General features: G+C 54.9%; 1 protein-coding gene across 1 annotated transcript; it reads right to left on the reverse strand.

Annotated features, from left to right (window-relative positions):
- Positions 1-5,512: 5,512 nt before the first annotated feature.
- TMEM86A (transmembrane protein 86A) lies at positions 5,513-16,154 on the reverse strand. The gene is made up of 3 exons (XM_032957881.2): positions 15,768-16,154; positions 7,906-8,173; positions 5,513-6,123 (listed from the first exon to the last, which is right to left on the reverse strand). The coding sequence occupies exons 1-3, from the start codon at positions 15,786-15,788 to the stop codon at positions 5,555-5,557; spliced, it is 858 nt and encodes a 285-aa protein (XP_032813772.2). The 5' UTR covers positions 15,789-16,154; the 3' UTR covers positions 5,513-5,554.
- Between the last annotated feature and the right edge of the window lie 817 nt (positions 16,155-16,971).

Genomic DNA, 16,971 nt, shown 5'->3' on the forward strand with positions numbered 1-16,971 from the left:
GAGACCTTCAAGATCCACCCATTCTGACACAGCCCCGATCTCACGCCGCTGGCTTTTTTTGTTTTATCTCTGGGGGTGTTCACTTGAAGGCGCTGAGTCAACGCCGATGAAAACTCCCAAAGAGCGCTGAACATTTTCGGCAGCGCGTTATTGACGCGCGTTATTGACACCGTTACCCCCGATAACATTTACCCTGCGCTTGCTTAACGGGTATCTCGTCCGGAGTTGTGTATCAGGAACAATGCCGGACACATTTGAGCACGTTCTGCGAATAAAAGCATTATTATTGCCTCTTTGTATTATTTTTCCTACGATTCCATACTTATGGTACACCCTGTAAATTAGACACGTGTCCGTTGGACGGCGGTGCATTGGTGCCAAAACCCAAGCTGGAAAAATAAAATCCACATTATACATCGAAAGTAAAAAAAGGCAGTAAATTATGTCGTCATAATACAGAACTAGGGCGAACATTTTGTGTAGCAGTAATACAAAAAAAACACGACTAATGACATTAAATCCTGGTCCCCAGCATCGATATTGCCCTCAAAACCAACATCGTCTGAGCGAGTGGTTGCGCAGTAAGGGTGCGGTTGTGGGTGTGACTACAGCCGTCTGGCCACGCCCCTTACCAGCAGAGCCCCGCCCCCCGTGTCTGGTAAGCTCCACCCCTAACCCCACCCAGCCACATCAAGTTTGTAACGACCAATCACACGCTTGTGAAAGTGTCACATGGTGCACCATGGGACCCCCTTGTCACATGGTGGTGAAGTGTGCGCACTGCTGGTACAAATTGCCACCGGGCATATCCGACGCTCGCGCGTCGACTCCCTCGCCTCAACTGCTCGCAATCTGCAACCGGTTGCAGAGAGCAGTTGCAGAGACATCAGCCTGTGATAATTATTTGACATGGGAGTGGTGCCGAAAGTGTTGCAGCCCGTTGAAATATGCAAATTAAACATTTTCAAAAGGCCTGTCCCCCCCACCACCTCCCACTGCATTGCATGTGCATTGCCTACGTCACGTTCTAGACAGTGGCACCATCTAACTGCTAAATTCCCTTTGTCCTCGCGTTCACGTATCCATTTAGACCTTTGTAAATATCCCTCTGGTCTCTTTCGATAGATAGCCCCCCTGCTAGACAGCCCCCCCCCCCCACCCCTTCTGGAGTTGAACCCAACGGTGTAGGCGCACGACCGAGGCAAGAGGGCCCACAGCACTCTCTCAAAAGCAATGGGGCAATGATGTGCAGCACCCAGATTTGGGGGTCAGTTTTAGAAGCTTTGGGGGGGGGGGGTTCAGCTGACTCCTTGCAAGAAGTTTGCGGTTCCGAATCCGGCAGGCCGAAGACCTGGTTACGGCGAGATAGCTGGCTAGCGAGCTGGTTAGTTGGCTGGCTAGCTAGCTGGCTAGCTAGCTGGCTGGCTAGCTAGCCGGCTAGCTAGCTGGCTGGCTAGCTAGCTGGCTAGCGAGCTGGCTAGCTAGCTGGCTAGCGAGCTGGCTAGCGAGCTGGCTAGTTGGCCGGCTAGTTAGCTGGCTAGCTAGCCGGCTAGCTAGCTGGCTAGCGAGCTGGCTAGCTAGCTGGCTAGCTAGCTGGCTAACGAGCTAGCTAGCGAGCTGGCTAGCTAGCTCGCTAGCCATCTAACTAGCCAGCTAGCTAGCTGGCTGGCTAGCTGGCTGGCTAGCTAGCTAGTTAGCCGGCTAGCTAGCTGGCTAGCGAGCTGGCTAGTTAGCTGGCTAGTTAGCTGGCTAGCGAGCTGGCTAGTTAGCTGGCTAGTTAGCTGGACGCTTAGTCAACTTGCTGGACGCTTAGTCGACTTGCTGACTGGCTACCCGGCAGGCTGCGGTTGGCCTAGCGTTGGCACCGCGAGTGCAATAACCGTCAGGTACCCAGCGCCGTCCGCTTCACGGTGGATCCACGCGGGGTGCCGGCGTCACGGCCCGCATTTGCCAAGGTCGGAACGCGACACGGAAAACTGCTCGATAGGGGTCAGGACGCAGCAGAAGTGGCAGCAGCATCATCACGCCACCCCCCCCCCCCCCCCCCACTGCTGTGAAACGACTGCAGGACGTTGCAAAACACAGCAGCAAGTTCCTCCACGGAACGATGATGGCTTGGCGCCACGAAAATAACGGCGCCAATGCCAAAAACGCACCTAATTGTTTTTTCATATTTTTAACACTGCCTTAAAAGAAAAAAATGTATACGACCTATAATGTACCTTTTAATTTTAAGGCAGCGTTAATTGACGAATGCGTCCAGTAATTTTTTCGTTTACATATATGTGCATTTGTGCACCACTGGCAACGCAGCAGCGCCAAACAATTAGTTGAATTAATAATGTTTGTTAATACGGCAATCGTTTTAGTTCGTCTCCGCGTTAACAAAAGCGAAAGTCGGGAGAGACGTCTGCACTCGGGTCGGCGCACGGGTGCGAGCGGAGGACGCCAGGAATTGTCACGGTGCGATAGGGGAGCGACGCGCAAGTTGGGAACAGGAACTTGGCAGGAAAGCGTTGTGGGTATCATCGAGAACAGGAGGAGGCTATGTTTGGGTGAGACGTGTGTCCCAAGGTTCTCGTTTTTTCGAGGCGTCTGCTTTCACAGACACCCATATGGCGGCGCCGGGGTCAGGTGGCGCCGGGGTCAGGTGGCGCCGAGGTCAGGTGACGCCGGGGTCAGGTGGCGCCGGGGTCGGGTGGCGCCGGGGTCGGGTGACGCCGGGGTCGGGTGGCGCCGGGGTCGGGTGACGCCGGGGTCAGGTGGCGCCGGGGTCAGGTGGCGCCGGGGTCAGGTGGCGCCGGGGTCAGGTGGCGCCGGGTTCAGGTGACGCCGGGGTCAGGTGACGCCGGGGTCAGGTGGCGCCGGGGTCAGGTGGCGCCGGGGTCAGGTGGCGCCGGGGTCAGGTGGCGCCGGGGTCAGGTGGCGCCGGGGTCAGGTGGCGCCGGGGTCAGGTGGCGCCGGGGTCAGGTGGCGCCGGGGTCAGGTGGCGCCGGGGTCAGGTGGCGCCGGGGTCAGGTGGCGCCGGGGTCAGGTGGCGCCGGGGTCAGGTGGCGCCGGGGTCAGGTGACGCCGGGGTCAGGTGACGCCGGGGTCAGGTGACGCCGGGGTCAGGTGACGCCGGGGTCAGGTGACGCCCGCGCTCGACGCCACGCGGGGGCACCGCGCACGAAGGCCACGGCAGGGGAAGGCGCGAGGAGAGACAGGGGAGAGACTTCGGCCTCAGGGGGGCCACCGCTCGCCCAACCACAGCCCGCCGGGTGGCCAGTCGACTAAACAGCCAGCGAACTAGCCAGCTATCCAGTGAACCAGCCAGTTCACTAGCTAGCTATTCAATACACCAGCCAATTAACTAGCTAGCTCTTCAATAAACCAGCCAATTAACTAGCTAGCTCTTCAATAAACCAGCCAATTAACTATCTCTCAAATAAACCAGCCAGTTAACTAGCTAGCTCTCCAATAAACCAGCCAGTTAACTAGCTAGCTCTCCAATAAACCAGTCAGTTAACTAGCTAGCTCTTCAATAAACCAGCCAATTAACTAGCTAGCTCTTCAATAAACCAGCCAATTAACTAGCTTTCAAATAAACCAGCCAGTTAACTAGCTAACTCTTCAATAAACCAGCCAGTTAACTAGCTAGCTCTTCAATAAACCAGCCAGTTAACTAGCTAGCTTTTCAATACACCAGCCCGTTAACTAGCTAGCTCTCCAATAAACCAGCCAGTTAACTAGCTAGCTCTTCAATAAACCAGCCAGTTAACTAGCTAGCTCTTCAATAAACCAACCAGTTAACTAGCTAGCTCTTCAATAAACCAGCCAGTTAACTAGCTAGCTCTTAAATAAACCAGCCAGTTAACTAGCTAGCTCTTCAATAAACCAGCCAGTTAACTAGCTAGCTCTTCAATAAACCAGCCAGTTAACTAGCTAGCTCTTAAATAAACCAGCCCGTTTACTAGCTACCTCTTCAATAAACCAGCCAGTTAACTAGCTAGCTCTTCAATAAACCAGCCAGTTAACTAGCTAGCTCTTCAATAAACCAGCCAGTTAACTAGCTAGCTCTTCAATAAACCAGTCAGTTAACTAGCTCTCTCTCCAATAAACCAGCCAGTTAACTAGCTAGCTCTTCAATAAACCAACCAGTTAACTAGCTAGCTCTTCAATAAATCAGCCAGTTAACTAGCTAGCTCGTCAATAAACCAGCCAGTTAACTAGCTAGCTCTTCAATAAACCAGTCAGTTAACTAGCTAGCTCGTCAATAAACCAGCCAGTTAACTAGCTAGCTCTTCAATAAACCAGCCAGTTAACTAGCTAGCTCTTCAATAAACCAGCCAGTTAACAAGCTAGCTCTTCAATAAACCAGCCAGTTAACTAGCTAGCTCTTCAATAAACCAGCCAGTTAACAAGCTAGCTCTTCAATAAACCAGCCAGTTAACTAGCTAGCTCTTCAATAAACCAGCCAGTTAACAAGCTAGCTCTCCAATAAACCAGCCAGTTAACTAGCTAGCTCTTCAATAAACCAGCCAGTTAACTAGCTAGCTCTTCAATAAACCAGCCAGTTAACTAGCTAGCTCTTCAATAAACCAGCCAGTTAACTAGCTAGCTCTCCAATAAACCAGTCAGTTAACTAGCTAGCTCTCCAATAAACCAGCCAGTTAACTAGCTAGCTCTTCAATAAACCAACCAGTTAACTAGCTAGCTCTCCAATAAACCAGCCAGTTAACTAGCTAGCTCTTCAATAAACCAGCCAGTTAACTAGCTAGCTCTTCAATAAACCAGCCAGTTAACTAGCTAGCTCTTCAATAAACCAGCCAGTTAACTAGCTAGCTCTCCAATAAACCAGCCCGTTAACTAGCTAACTCTTCAATAAACCAGTCAGTTAACTAGCTAGCTCTTCAATAAACCAGCCAATTAACTAGCTAGCTCTCCAATAAACCAGCCAATTAACTAGCTAGCTCTTCAATAAACCAGCCAGTTAACTAGCTAGCTCTCCAATAAACCAGCCAGTTAACAAGCTAGCTCTTCAATAAACCAGCCAGTTAACTAGCTAGCTCTCCAATAAACCAGCCAGTTAACAAGCTAGCTCTTCAATAAACCAGCCAGTTAACTAGCTAGCTCTCCAATAAACCAGCCAGTTAACTAGCTAGCTCTTCAATAAACCAGCCAGTTAACTAGCTAGCTCTTCAATAAACTAGCCAGTTAACTAGCTAGCTCTTCAATAAACCAGCCAGTTAACTAGCTAGCTCTTCAATAAACCAGCCAGTTAACTAGCTAGCTCTTCAATAAACCAGCCAGTTAACTAGCTAGCTCTTCAATAAACCAGCCAGTTAACTAGCTAGCTCTCCAATAAACCAGCCAGTTAACTAGCTAGCTCTTCAATAAACCAGCCAGTTAACTAGCTAGCTCTCCAATAAACCAGCCAGTTAACTAGCTAGCTCTTCAATAAACCAGCCAGTTAACTAGCTAGCTCTTCAATAAACCAGCCAGTTAACTAGCTAGCTCTCCATCAACCCCCCCCCCCACCCCCCACGCAGCCATCGCCAACTCGCCAAGGGAACTATCGAGCCGACAGCGCGGCGCGCTGGTGCACTCCACCGCGGGCGCCGCTGCCGTCTTCGCCGATGCGTCGGCACGGCGACGGCGGCGGCGGCGGCGGCGCGGAGTCGGCGCCGCCCTCGACGGCGCCGCCCCGTTTGTCCGCGGCGACCGCGGCGGCGGCGGCGGCGTCGTCGTCGCGGCAGTCTACGACGGAGAGCGCGATGCACATCTGCGCCAGGTAGTAGGTGCTCATGACGAAGGCGGGCGCCGCCGCCAGCCGCGTGCAGAACTTGTCGACGGCCAGCGCCAGGTCGGAGGCCACGAAGAGCGCCGCGCCCACGCACGCGCACATCCGGTTCCACGTCCAGGGGCGGCCCACGCGGGCCGCGGCGCGCCACATCATGGCGACGATGAGGGAGAAGTACGCCGCCAGCAGCGCCGGCATGGGCCCCGGCGGGAGGCAGGGGAACATGAGGCCGTAGATGGCCGCGCCGCTCGCGCCCAGCACCAGGCCCAGGCGAGCGCGGAGCGGTTGGATGCCGAACGCAGCCAGGTAGAAGGCGTGCGCCGTGCCGAACATCAGCATGCCTGGCGGAGGGGGCGGGGGGGGGGAGATGAAAGGGGGGTGGGGGGTTTAACCCAACGCACTTGCCGAGGACAGGGCCCCCCCGAAAGGGTCCGAAACATCAAGGAGGCCAGAAGCAAACAGCGCAAGCCATTTAAACTGGCTGGCTGTGTGGAGCGGAGGCCTGCTGGTCTCCGCGCAAGTCACTGGCGACAAGGGCCGAGGCCATCAACTCGCCGCGCTTGATGAACCCGGTCCAATCGTACCTCAAGTCTACACGAGTCCACGGGTCTCCGTGCGAGTCTGCCGGTCTCCGTGAAAGTCTCCGCAGACTGGGCCGAGGCCATCAACTCGCCGCGCCTGACAAGCCGGTTCAAATCACAGGCAGCGGCTGAGGCCCCGAGTGGAACCCAGGCTCCCGGCAGTTCCGGCTCAGCGCGTCTCTGACCTCCGAGCCACGCGGCCTCCCCTGGCCAAGATTTCTAACCGTTCCTCGTGTGTTGCGGGACTTTCGTTCCAAAAGCGCTCGCGTTGGCTCCGTGTTCGCCAATCGGCCGCGTTGGCGGTTTTTTTGTTGCTTGCTTTTGCACCGTTTAGCTTGCGTTGAGCCAAAAGCAGCAATATTTCACGTGTGTATACGTGGGACACTCTTTACTTACCCGGTTGAGTGTCACCTGTGGTCGAGTCGGTAACGGCTGAAATTAGACGTGCCGAGACGCACGGAACGTTCACTGCCCCTTTGCGTGGGTGGCCTGTAACCCCGGGCCTAACAGAGAGGGTCTTTGAATATGGGCATCTGCCAGTTCACCAGCGTTGATTCAAGCGAGCCTGACTCCGCAGCTGATGAGACACTGCACGTCGAAACCGGTCCTTGCCGAATGTAAAAAATAAAATATACGAGTCTTATTTTTCACTTGGAGGTGCAGAGACGTGGGAGGGATGCACCAGTCTTCTTATTTATTGAGTTACATAAAGTGGATTTAAACTTTCCGCGCTGTGCAAATGTTACGACTGTGTACACACGCGGCAGGGCGATCCACAGCAGGATTGTTGCTCGTAAAGTAAGGAAATATGGAACGGCGCTCAAGGAAAACTGTTGATTTTGTGTCAGCCTGACTTCCATAAAGTTTACGCTGGCAGTGAATGTTTTAACCTTCGGCTTATTTATAATGCGCCCTTGAATGAATACAAGAACACACGAGGACAGTGTCTATTTATAAATATATACACAGGTATATATACACACACACATTAATGACGAGGTCTCTCCTTACCCCTTTTCTCACCCTATCACGCTTTCACTCTCACACCCTCACCCATTCACCCTGGCAGTCTCACCCTCACCCCCTCACTCACCCCCTCTCCCACCCACTCACTCACCCCCTCTCCCACTCACTCACTCCCTCTTCCACTCACTCATTCACTCCCTCCCCCACTCACTCACCCCCTCTCCCACTTACTCACTCACCCACTCACCCCCTCACCTCCCCTCCCACTCACTCATTCACCCACTCACTCACCTCCCCTCCCACTCACTCACTCACCCCCTCTCCCACTCACCTCCTCACCCACTCACTCACCCCCCTCACCCACTCACTCACCCCCCTCTCCCACTCTCCCACTCACCCACCCCCCTCTCTCACTCGCCCACCCCCCTCTCCCACTCACCCACCCCCTCTCACCCACTCGCCCCACCCCCCTCTCCCACTCGCCCCACCCCCCTCTCCCACTCGCCCCACCCCCCTCTCCCACTCGCCCCACCCCCCCGCACCTACCCCCAAGCCCACCGGCGCCCCGCCACTCACCCGGCTCAAAGTAGCCATAGGCCTCCCACACGAGGCAGGCGTCCCCCAGCGCCGAGAAGACGAGCCCCGCGAGGATGCGCCGCGCGTACGAGTGCACCGCCGCCCGCAGGCTCATGCCGTGCGCCGCCACGAAGGCGCACAGGCACAGGATGGGCAGGCACTTGATGAGCGTGCTGAACCACGAGGCGCTGCTGGCGGGCAGCCACAGCACGAAGTAGATGCACGTCGTCTTGAAGAAGGGCACCAGCCTGGGCCCGCAGCTCTTCACCTGCGTCCGCGGCCACGCGCACGGCGCTCCGGTCACGCTTGCCGCCCGTGTCGCCCACGTGCTGGGCATCCCATCCCCCACCACGCTCACCCCCCCCCACCCGGGTCCACTCGGCCTTAAACGAGTATCCTGCTTGTGCGCGCAGCGATTGGCTACGTGTGTGCGCCGCGCGCAAGTAGAATCCGTGGTGCGCCTGGTGTATGTGTCTGCGCGGGGAGCGGTGGCGCAGCGGTTAGCACGCCGCGCTACGAACCTGGCGACCGGAGTTCGAGTGCCGCTCATGGCCAACACCGGTGACGATTACCTATACCTGTCCTGGGCCTCACCCATGTTTGCCGAAAATGAGCGCCTGGTGTGGTGCATAAAAACATCAGCACTGGGCCGCCTTCGTCTCCTCAGTGGCGATGTTTACACGTCGCACCAGCAACTTATTTGCGGCCGAAACGACCTAGGAGCGGCCCAGAACCGGTTCAGGTAATTGTCACTGGTGTTAACCGTCAGCGGGAATCGAACTCGTGCCAACGGGTTCGAGGCGCTGCGCGTTAACCGCTACACTACCGCTCCCCGTGATAAACACACACACACACACGACTGGATGTACACACACACACACAATATCGCTGTGCACGCAAGCGGAATTGAGTTTCCCAGCACAAAATCACGTGCCAGTTGGCCTTGGTCCAACGATGTATTCAGGGTCAGCAGTCAAGTTTGCATCGATCGCTACATAGATGACCGTCAACACGAGCGAGCGTTTACGGAATTAATCCAGGAGGCCAGGCGGCTCAGAGGTCAGGGTCTCAGCCGCCCAACCACAGTGATTGAACCGGGCTTCTCAATTGCACCAAGCGGATGGTATTGGTCCAATCGCTAAAATGACCGCGCAAAACAAATATTGCTTGGAATTTGACGCTGTACTTAATTTTGATAAATTCCAGCCGATGATTAACGGCATTGGTTTGACGGCGATGTGACGAACGTTACTCTCGTACGGCAGGGCGGGCGAGAGAGTGCCGGCCCCCCTGGTGTTGTGTGTACCACAGGTCACTTGTAAGGGACCTCAAGAGATAATTCCATGCACCCCTTCATGAAGGCACGGAGGGGATCACGAGCGTTTGATTGCACGCCATTGGAATACGTCAAGAGGCGCCGGTTATTACGCGTGTCGTCGTGGAATCGATTCACTGTTCGACGGCCTTCTATAGCCAGCAGGGCCTCGCTACCGAGTCCCAAGGCCCGATCCCCAACCCCCCCCCCTCAGTTGGGTCCTGCTTCAAATCGGAAAGATTGGCCAATTCCACTCGACGAGAATGTTCACAGGTCACACGGTACGGGTTCAATATAAGAAAAGCCCAAGGTGACTTCCGGCTGCTCGAATGAAACATCGAGGCCATTGGTGCTCATCTCCTGTTTACAGCCCCATCGGCGGTGGGAAATGGCACGCTGCTTTTTGCGGGAGCGAGTCCGTCCACAGGACCAATCACCTTCAACTTCCCCGCAGCGAGGCATTCCTTTTGTCGACCCCGGGGTGAGGGTCGATGGGCCGAGTCAACTGGCCACCCCCCCCCCCGCCGAGGAGGATTTTAACTCGCGACCTTCCGATTAGCAGCAGCTCGCTCTTGTGCCGAGCCGCTTGCTCGCTCATTTTCTCTCTCACCCCTCTACTCGGGCCGTCGTACAAAATCAACATCAACGGGAAGAGTGGGCCCGCGGTTAAAATCCTCGCCAACACTGGAATCATCCACTGCACTGCCAGTAAGCGGGGGGGGGGGGGGGGGGGGCGGTTGGTGCGATTGCCGCGGTCGTGCGGCTCCCCCAAGCGCGCTCTCGGGCTGCCGCGCTGCCCGGCGCGATGTCCGACGTTTTTCTACCACGTGCTGCTGGGAGCTTCCCGAACCGAAAACGGCCACAAATATTCACTTCCCCCCCCCCCCGAAGAGCGCGAAAACGCCGGACGTCGCGCCAAGCAACGCGAAAGTGCAAGCCCCGCGAAAGCACGCCGCGAGAGGCCTCGCTCTAGCGCGCCGAGCAGGAAGGGGGCCCAAAGCGAACCGTGGGGTCAACATTCGGGATGGCGCCGGCCGGCACTGTTACGGAACAGCTCGCCGTCAAGCGGTACAATCGTGAAAATGCACCGGGGAGCGGCAGTTGGCGCCTTTGTTCACACCCCCCCCCACCCCCCCACACACGAAGTGCCGAGATGGTACGGTCCCATGTGTAGAGTCAGCTGTTCGGTGGGGGTTTTGGTATTCTGCGTAAACACATCCTGCAGGGAAACGAGTTCCTAAAAATAGTCAGCGCTGCAAGGTGGTGGCGCCGGTCCGGTTAGTTTCGTCCTGCCGCGTGATCACGCAGGCGCTCTCATTTTCTCTTCATTGCCTGTGCCGGACCATGATGGTGGCGGCGGCGATGGACTGGCGGTGTCTCGCCACGACACCCCGCCATAGTGGGAAACGTCGGAAAAAGATTAAAGGGATCACTCGGGGCAGAAGTGCACGGCAAAAACTAGTCGAAGCTAGCGCGGCCCGACTGGGTCCTTGTCTATAAATATCTGGCGGTTCACTTGCATTGGTTCAAGAAAGCCTGGGTCTGCCTTGCCAAGGCTTATTACAATTTGATGGTGAAGTGCAATTTGTAGGTTCGAGCTGTATTTTTTTTTATTGACGTGGCCCCTACTGGACATCTTGGAAACAAGAGCTTTACAGCTTCATCATATTCCTCCAGGATGAATACATATTCCGATCCTGATGAGACATTGCAAGTCAAAACCGGTCCAGAGCCATGCTTGCAAAATGATAGGCTAGTAAATCCTGTATTTTAAAATCTCTGGAGATCTCACTTCTAAAGGAGACGGCGACGACGACGATGATGATAAAACATATTGGAAGTATCCAGGGAAGAGTCTCTGGAATTTAATTCCGAAAGATCTTTCATTGGGATGCTTTTGGCCAATCCCCATGAAAGGCTAAAAGCGTTTGGCATGTGGGGCGAAAGTGGAAAACACAGAGAGCAGCCCTCGAAAGCGAGAGAGGCACAAGAGAGACGTTATATACTTAGTTCTTTCAGTAAAGTCACGTAGAAGGGAAACAATAAAATAAAAAAATATATATAACAATATTGTTTTATATATATTTTTTCCTACGTGACTTTACCGAAAGAACCAAGAATATGAATCCCTGCAGTCACGAAAGCTTTAAATCAAAATTTAAGAGAGGCGTTCTCGCTCAAAGCCCCGCGCACACGAGAGGGGGATTGCATTACGTCAATACCACTGCGATTGCGATGACCTCTGCGAGTCCCGAAAACGTTACAGCTGTTGTTGTGACACTGCATCGACGGCGCACAAACAACAAAACACACAGCTGGGCTGCAACGTTCGCCAATATTTCGCACTGCTGCCTGACCCTGAAAAATATTTTCTTTTTTTAAACGCACGTGCATAACAATAACAGGCGAAGATTCTGCTTTCTCGTGCTCATCACGGGATGGCCGCACGGGGGCGAGTGACCGACACGTTTGGCCACGAGAGGACAACCGGCGAGAGAGTTCTCGGTCCCACGGAGGCGACCGCATCACGCGGAAGAAAAGCCCCACGACGTGCCACGAATACAAATGGGGGAATGCCACCTGGCTTCACCAAAGACAGAGAGACAATTGGGATTCAAAAGGCTTCGGTGGTTTCTCGTAAAAACAAGATTAAGGCGGCCTTCCGTTTCCCCTCCCCCCCCCTCGAGCAGCGCGTCGAGCGGGTAACCCCCGGTGACCATTCCACGTTGCTGTGGCCGCTGCCGAATGCGCAGGACGGCGGATTGGCGACGCAGCTGGTCGGCGTGCTGCGCCGCGAACCCGGCGGGGCCCGAGTTCAATTCCCGGCCCTCATCGTGGCTATCATTTGTGGCCAGGTCGCTTCTGAAAAATAAGCTAGTACGACGGCGGGCTTTCGCCGGTAAGATAGAACAATTCATTCGGTTTTATTCGTGCGTATATATTTAAGCGATTATTTTTTTTTAACCTTTCCTATGCTTCGCACTCGTACCGTGTTTTTTTTTGTTATTGCTTGTTGTTAGTGTAACGTTCTTACCCCCGTGCCCCGACTGGACACATCCGTGAAAAAAAAAAATTCTTAGCTCATCGGATTCCTCCGGTAGAAATAAATATTCTGATTCTCAGACACTTCCTTGTCGTGGACGTGTACACACGGGGCAAGCGGTGCGGGCCATATCCTGTCCCCCCCCATCTCTCGTTACGGGAGATAGCAGCGCTGGGCGGCTGTGAGCCAAGAGGAGGGCTTTTGAGGACAAAACACTTCTCTCTGTCCTCAAAAGACTGGGGCAATTTTGCTGGGCCATCGCCACACAAACACCGCATTGGCATGCAACGTTGAGCTCTCGCCCACATGTGCGCACACAAAGATCCCCCGTTGTAGCCTTCACAGACTGTTGGGGCAAGTGCTGTTAGCGAGCACCTATGAAGGCCGACACGGCACACGAGGGGGTGGGTGGCCAGCACCACGCCCGGCCGCCTTTGTCTCCCTAGTGGCGAAGTTTTTACGCATCGCACAAGGTACTCATTATATTTTGTTTCTGTAACGTTCTTACCGACCGAGACTGTACACATCTGTGAAAAAGAGCTTTATAGCTCATCGGATTCCTCCAGCATACATATTCTGATCCTGACCATACTTCACCACGTTGGGCAGTGCGCGGTCGTATTAGAAGAAGTGGAGTTCCCAGGGCCGGTTGGTTCGAATATCATTCACAAGTGACGTTAGCCGTGGCTGGGATTTGAACTCGGGGTCACCAGGCTCAAAGCACAGCGTTCTAACCCACTGCACCACCGATCCACTCCCTCAAGGGGCACAGTAATTTCTGTAGCTGTATTATTATACCGGAGAAAATACAGCAGCGGAAGGGACGGCTGCCCGCAAGTGTCACGGTCATCATACTGGACTTGCCGTCTAAAGGTCGCCGGTTCGATCCCACCTCGTGGCACGGCAGTTGTTTAATCGACGGGCAAACTTTCCGAAATCTCCTAGCGGCACGTGCACACCGGGGGGAAGGCGTGCACTGCAGTTGATTCGGCAGGTCATCACGTGTGCGACGGGAGTAAAGTGGTGGGTTCACTCCCGCATGCCTCCACGACGCCTGGGTCAAGCGTGGGAGGAGGGTGCACCGATTGTCTTAACCTCGAGAACAGTGGGTTCTTACCCTGGGGTGTACGCGCACGCCCTGGTGGTGCGAGATGCCCTTTTCTGAGAACCACAGCAGCGCAAGGCTGCAGCAATAGTTAAGAACCACTGCTCTTCGAGTCTTGGGGGACTCTCTGGAATTCTCTCGAGTGGTTGAGGGCACCTCTGCCAGCAGCGGTGCGAGGAGGCAATTGCAGGGGCTGCGCATTTGCCTTTGAACGGTAAGGGGCCTGGGAGAGAAGGGCGTTTGTCGGCGAGAGAATTGTGAATTGGGGCAGTTTGGATAGAAACTGAGAAGGGGAAAAGCCTCAGGTTCTGGACTTGGAACGGGGAGATGGAGCCAGAGGTCCGATACCAGGGCAGTAGGACGGGAACGGCATCATACCTGTCAACCACTTATTCCTTATTATAGACTAATTATGATCTTATTGGTCACCCTTATAAATCTCAACGTTCATCCTACAAAGTCCCATCGCAAGGGAGAAACTCAAAACGAAATGTGTGCCCGTATTGAAACGGCTGTGCGCACTGGCAGAGTCAGTGAGAGGTGGGGCGGGGGGTGGCACGTGCCTCCACACCCCCAATGATCCGATCGAAATCCCTAATTTCTATCGGATCATTGGGGTTTATTGGTAATAAATCGGCATTTTGCGACCCCCACTGCCACTGTGTAGCATTTTCTTATTACTACGTGCCAGGGACTCTATGAGATGATAGGACAATAGTGTGAGTTCATAATTGGCAATATGTAACGGAAAAAGCAGTTACAAGTGACTCATATAATTGTGCGCAGTTGCGTATATACAGAGTACACGACTTCCCTGAAGGCATCAACACCTTCAGCGAGCGCGATGCCGATCACACAACGCGGTTCGAATTCCACCCCTCGATCGATGTCTGCGCCATCGCCGCACACGCGTCGAGTTTTTAAAAGCAAGGGACAAGTCCTCACTTATTAACAGCTCCTTACTTACTAACAACTCCTCTATCACTTCTCATTGCTGGAGGGGTTGCCCCCCCCGCTACCTGAAAACCCTGGCCCCGCCACTGTCTGCACGCCGTAAGGACCTGAAAACTCAAATTACCCTGAACAAGAATACCGGGGGGTTGATCGCGACATAAATAATAAGCAATGTCTCCTTCACACGTGGTGCGCGTCTCCTTCATACGTGGTGCGCGTCTCCGTCACACGTGGTGTGCGTCTCCTTCACACGTGGTGTGCGTCTCCGTCACACGTGCGCGTCTCCTCCACACGTGCGCGTCTCCGTCACATGTGGTGCGCGTCTCCATCACACGTGGTGCGCGTCTCCATCACACGTGGTGCGCGTCTCCTCCACACGTGGTGTGCGTCTCCGTCACACGTGGTGCGCGTCTCCGTCACACGTGGTGCGCGTCTCCGTCACACGTGGTGCGCGTCTCCTTCACACGTGGTGCGCGTCTCCATCACACGTGGTGCGAGTCTCCGTCACACGTGGTGCGCGTCTCCGTCACACGTGGTGTGCGTCTCCGTCACACGTGGTGTGCGTCTCCGTCACACGTGGTGTGCGTCTCCGTCACACGTGCGCGTCTCATTCACACGTGCGAGTCTCATTCACACGTGGTGTGCGTCTCCTCCACACGTGCGCGTCTCCGTCACACGTGGTGCGCGTCTCCGTCACACGTGGTGCGCGTCTCCGTCACACGTGGTGCGCGTCTCCGTCACACGTGGTGCGCGTCTCCTCCACACGTGGTGCGCGTCTCGGCATGGACACACCCCCCCCCCCCACAGGTGTCTTACACAACTCCAGCCGAACAATGGACTGGGTGAGTTGTGCGACTCGAAACGAACCGGTCAGCGATTCCTCGAGATAGCCATCCAGAAGCGGTCATGGATCACGGTATTTGGAACTTTCAAAGTACAGTACAACACAGTAACACGTACTGTAACATACAGTAGAATTAACATACGTGCAGCACAAAGATAAACATCCCCCCGTATAGCCTTAACAGACTGTAGGGGCAAGTGCTGTTAGCGAGCAGCACCTATGAAGGCCGGCACGGCACACAAAAGGGGGTGGGTGGCCAGCAACCACGCCCGGCCGCCTTTGTCTCCCTCGTGGCGATGTTTATACACCGTTACACCAGGTACTCATTTGAGGCCGAGTCGACCTAGAGGAGGTCCCGAGACCGGCGCGGGATGATCGAACTCGGCTCGCCGGGTTCGTAGCGCGCTAACCGCTGCACCACAGCTCCCCCTCCCCACCTCCCTCCCCACACACGCCAACAAAGGCGGCCTCGAACGAACACGCGATCTTATTTGGAACTTGAAAGCGATTCAAAGACATTCGCGTACGCCGAAAGGGTGGCCGCGCTGCATGGGGGACTTGGGGGGGTGGGTGTGGGTGGGTGGTGGGTGGGTGGACTCACCACGGTCACGGGAGAGACCATCGCGTCAAAGGCCTTGGGCTCGCTCACTCCGCGAATTGTTTACAACAACAAAATGTGCTCGCCCGCCTCTGTTGTTGCGTTCTCGAACCCCCAACCGACCCGACAAACCGCGACTATAATAAACTCGGACTCGTGTTGCTAATCGCTGTCGTTATCACTGCGAGTGCTAGCAGCAGCGACATGAAACGGCGTGTAAAAACAACAGCGGCTAATACGATGACGATGATGATGCAGCCGAGTTAGCCCCAAGTGTCCTACGACCTGTTGTTACAGAAGCCTACGGGAACGATGGGGAATCTAAGAAACGGAGGCGGCGCGATCAGCTGATCTGGGCCTCTTCGCGCGCGCTTTGTTATTTACCTCGGAGGAGCAAGCCCCGCCCCCCCACCTCTTGCCCCGCCCCCCCACCTCTTGTTCCGCCCCCCCACCCCTCGCCCCGCCTACATGCCCCGCCTCCACACGTAATATACACGCCCACCCCACTTAAGCTCCTCCTCCCGCGCCCCGCTTACTGCTGCCCTCAAATAGCCACGCCTTCTACCCCATTATGACCACGCCCCCTATCCCACAATAGCTACACCCCTATTCCAAAACAACCACGCCCCCTATCCCACAATAGCCACGCCCTCTGAGATGAGCCGCCCCCCACTCCCGGCCCCATTCTCGACTTGAGACCCCATCGAACCCCCCCCCACCTCACTCTCAGGAAGCCTCGGGGCCCCCTCGCAAATAGCCACTCCCCCCATCGATTTTAGGCTCCGCCCATTTGCGACTGGAGCTCCTCCCTCAGAAAGCCACGCCCCTTCCCAAATGTAAGCCCCGCCCCGACTCCTCGCCTCTTAGCCGATAGACAACAACAACGACAAGGCTTCAAGACTGCTTTCTTTAAAGGCCCCGCTGTATTGTTAACGTGGTGAATGTGTGTGCATACAAACAAAGTTATTTTTTTATATGTGATTAGGTGCTTTTTTTAATTTGTCTCTTTAAGGCAATAAGTGTTCATTGACGAATGTATTGGATTATCGTTGGTGTCTGTGTTATTTATACTGTCAACGCGGCAATTAATCGCCAATAACTAATTTGCTTAATTGTTTTCCTTCTAGCCAATGGGAAGCGCGCACCGTCGTTAGCTCCTGTTACGTAACGCGTTGTTGTTGTCGAAGCCGCGTGTGGGCGGGGCGAG

This window comes from Petromyzon marinus, chromosome 21 (assembly GCF_048934315.1).
Source record: "Petromyzon marinus isolate PM22_M1 ecotype Great Lakes invasive population chromosome 21, UKy_Petmar_22M1.pri1.0, whole genome shotgun sequence".
Classification (NCBI taxonomy): Eukaryota; Metazoa; Chordata; class Hyperoartia; order Petromyzontiformes; family Petromyzontidae; genus Petromyzon; species Petromyzon marinus.

Excerpts from the sequence above, each read along its gene's own strand:
- TMEM86A (XM_032957881.2), bottom strand. The coding sequence starts at position 15,788 with ATGGTCTCTCCCGTGACCGTG. Across the intron at positions 8,174-15,767 it reads TGGTCTCTCCCGTGACCGTG|GTGAAGAGCTGCGGGCCCAG; the intron begins GTGAGTCCACCC and ends CCGCGGACGCAG. Across the intron at positions 6,124-7,905 it reads CTATGGCTACTTTGAGCCGG|GCATGCTGATGTTCGGCACG; the intron begins GTGAGTGGCGGG and ends CCCCTCCGCCAG.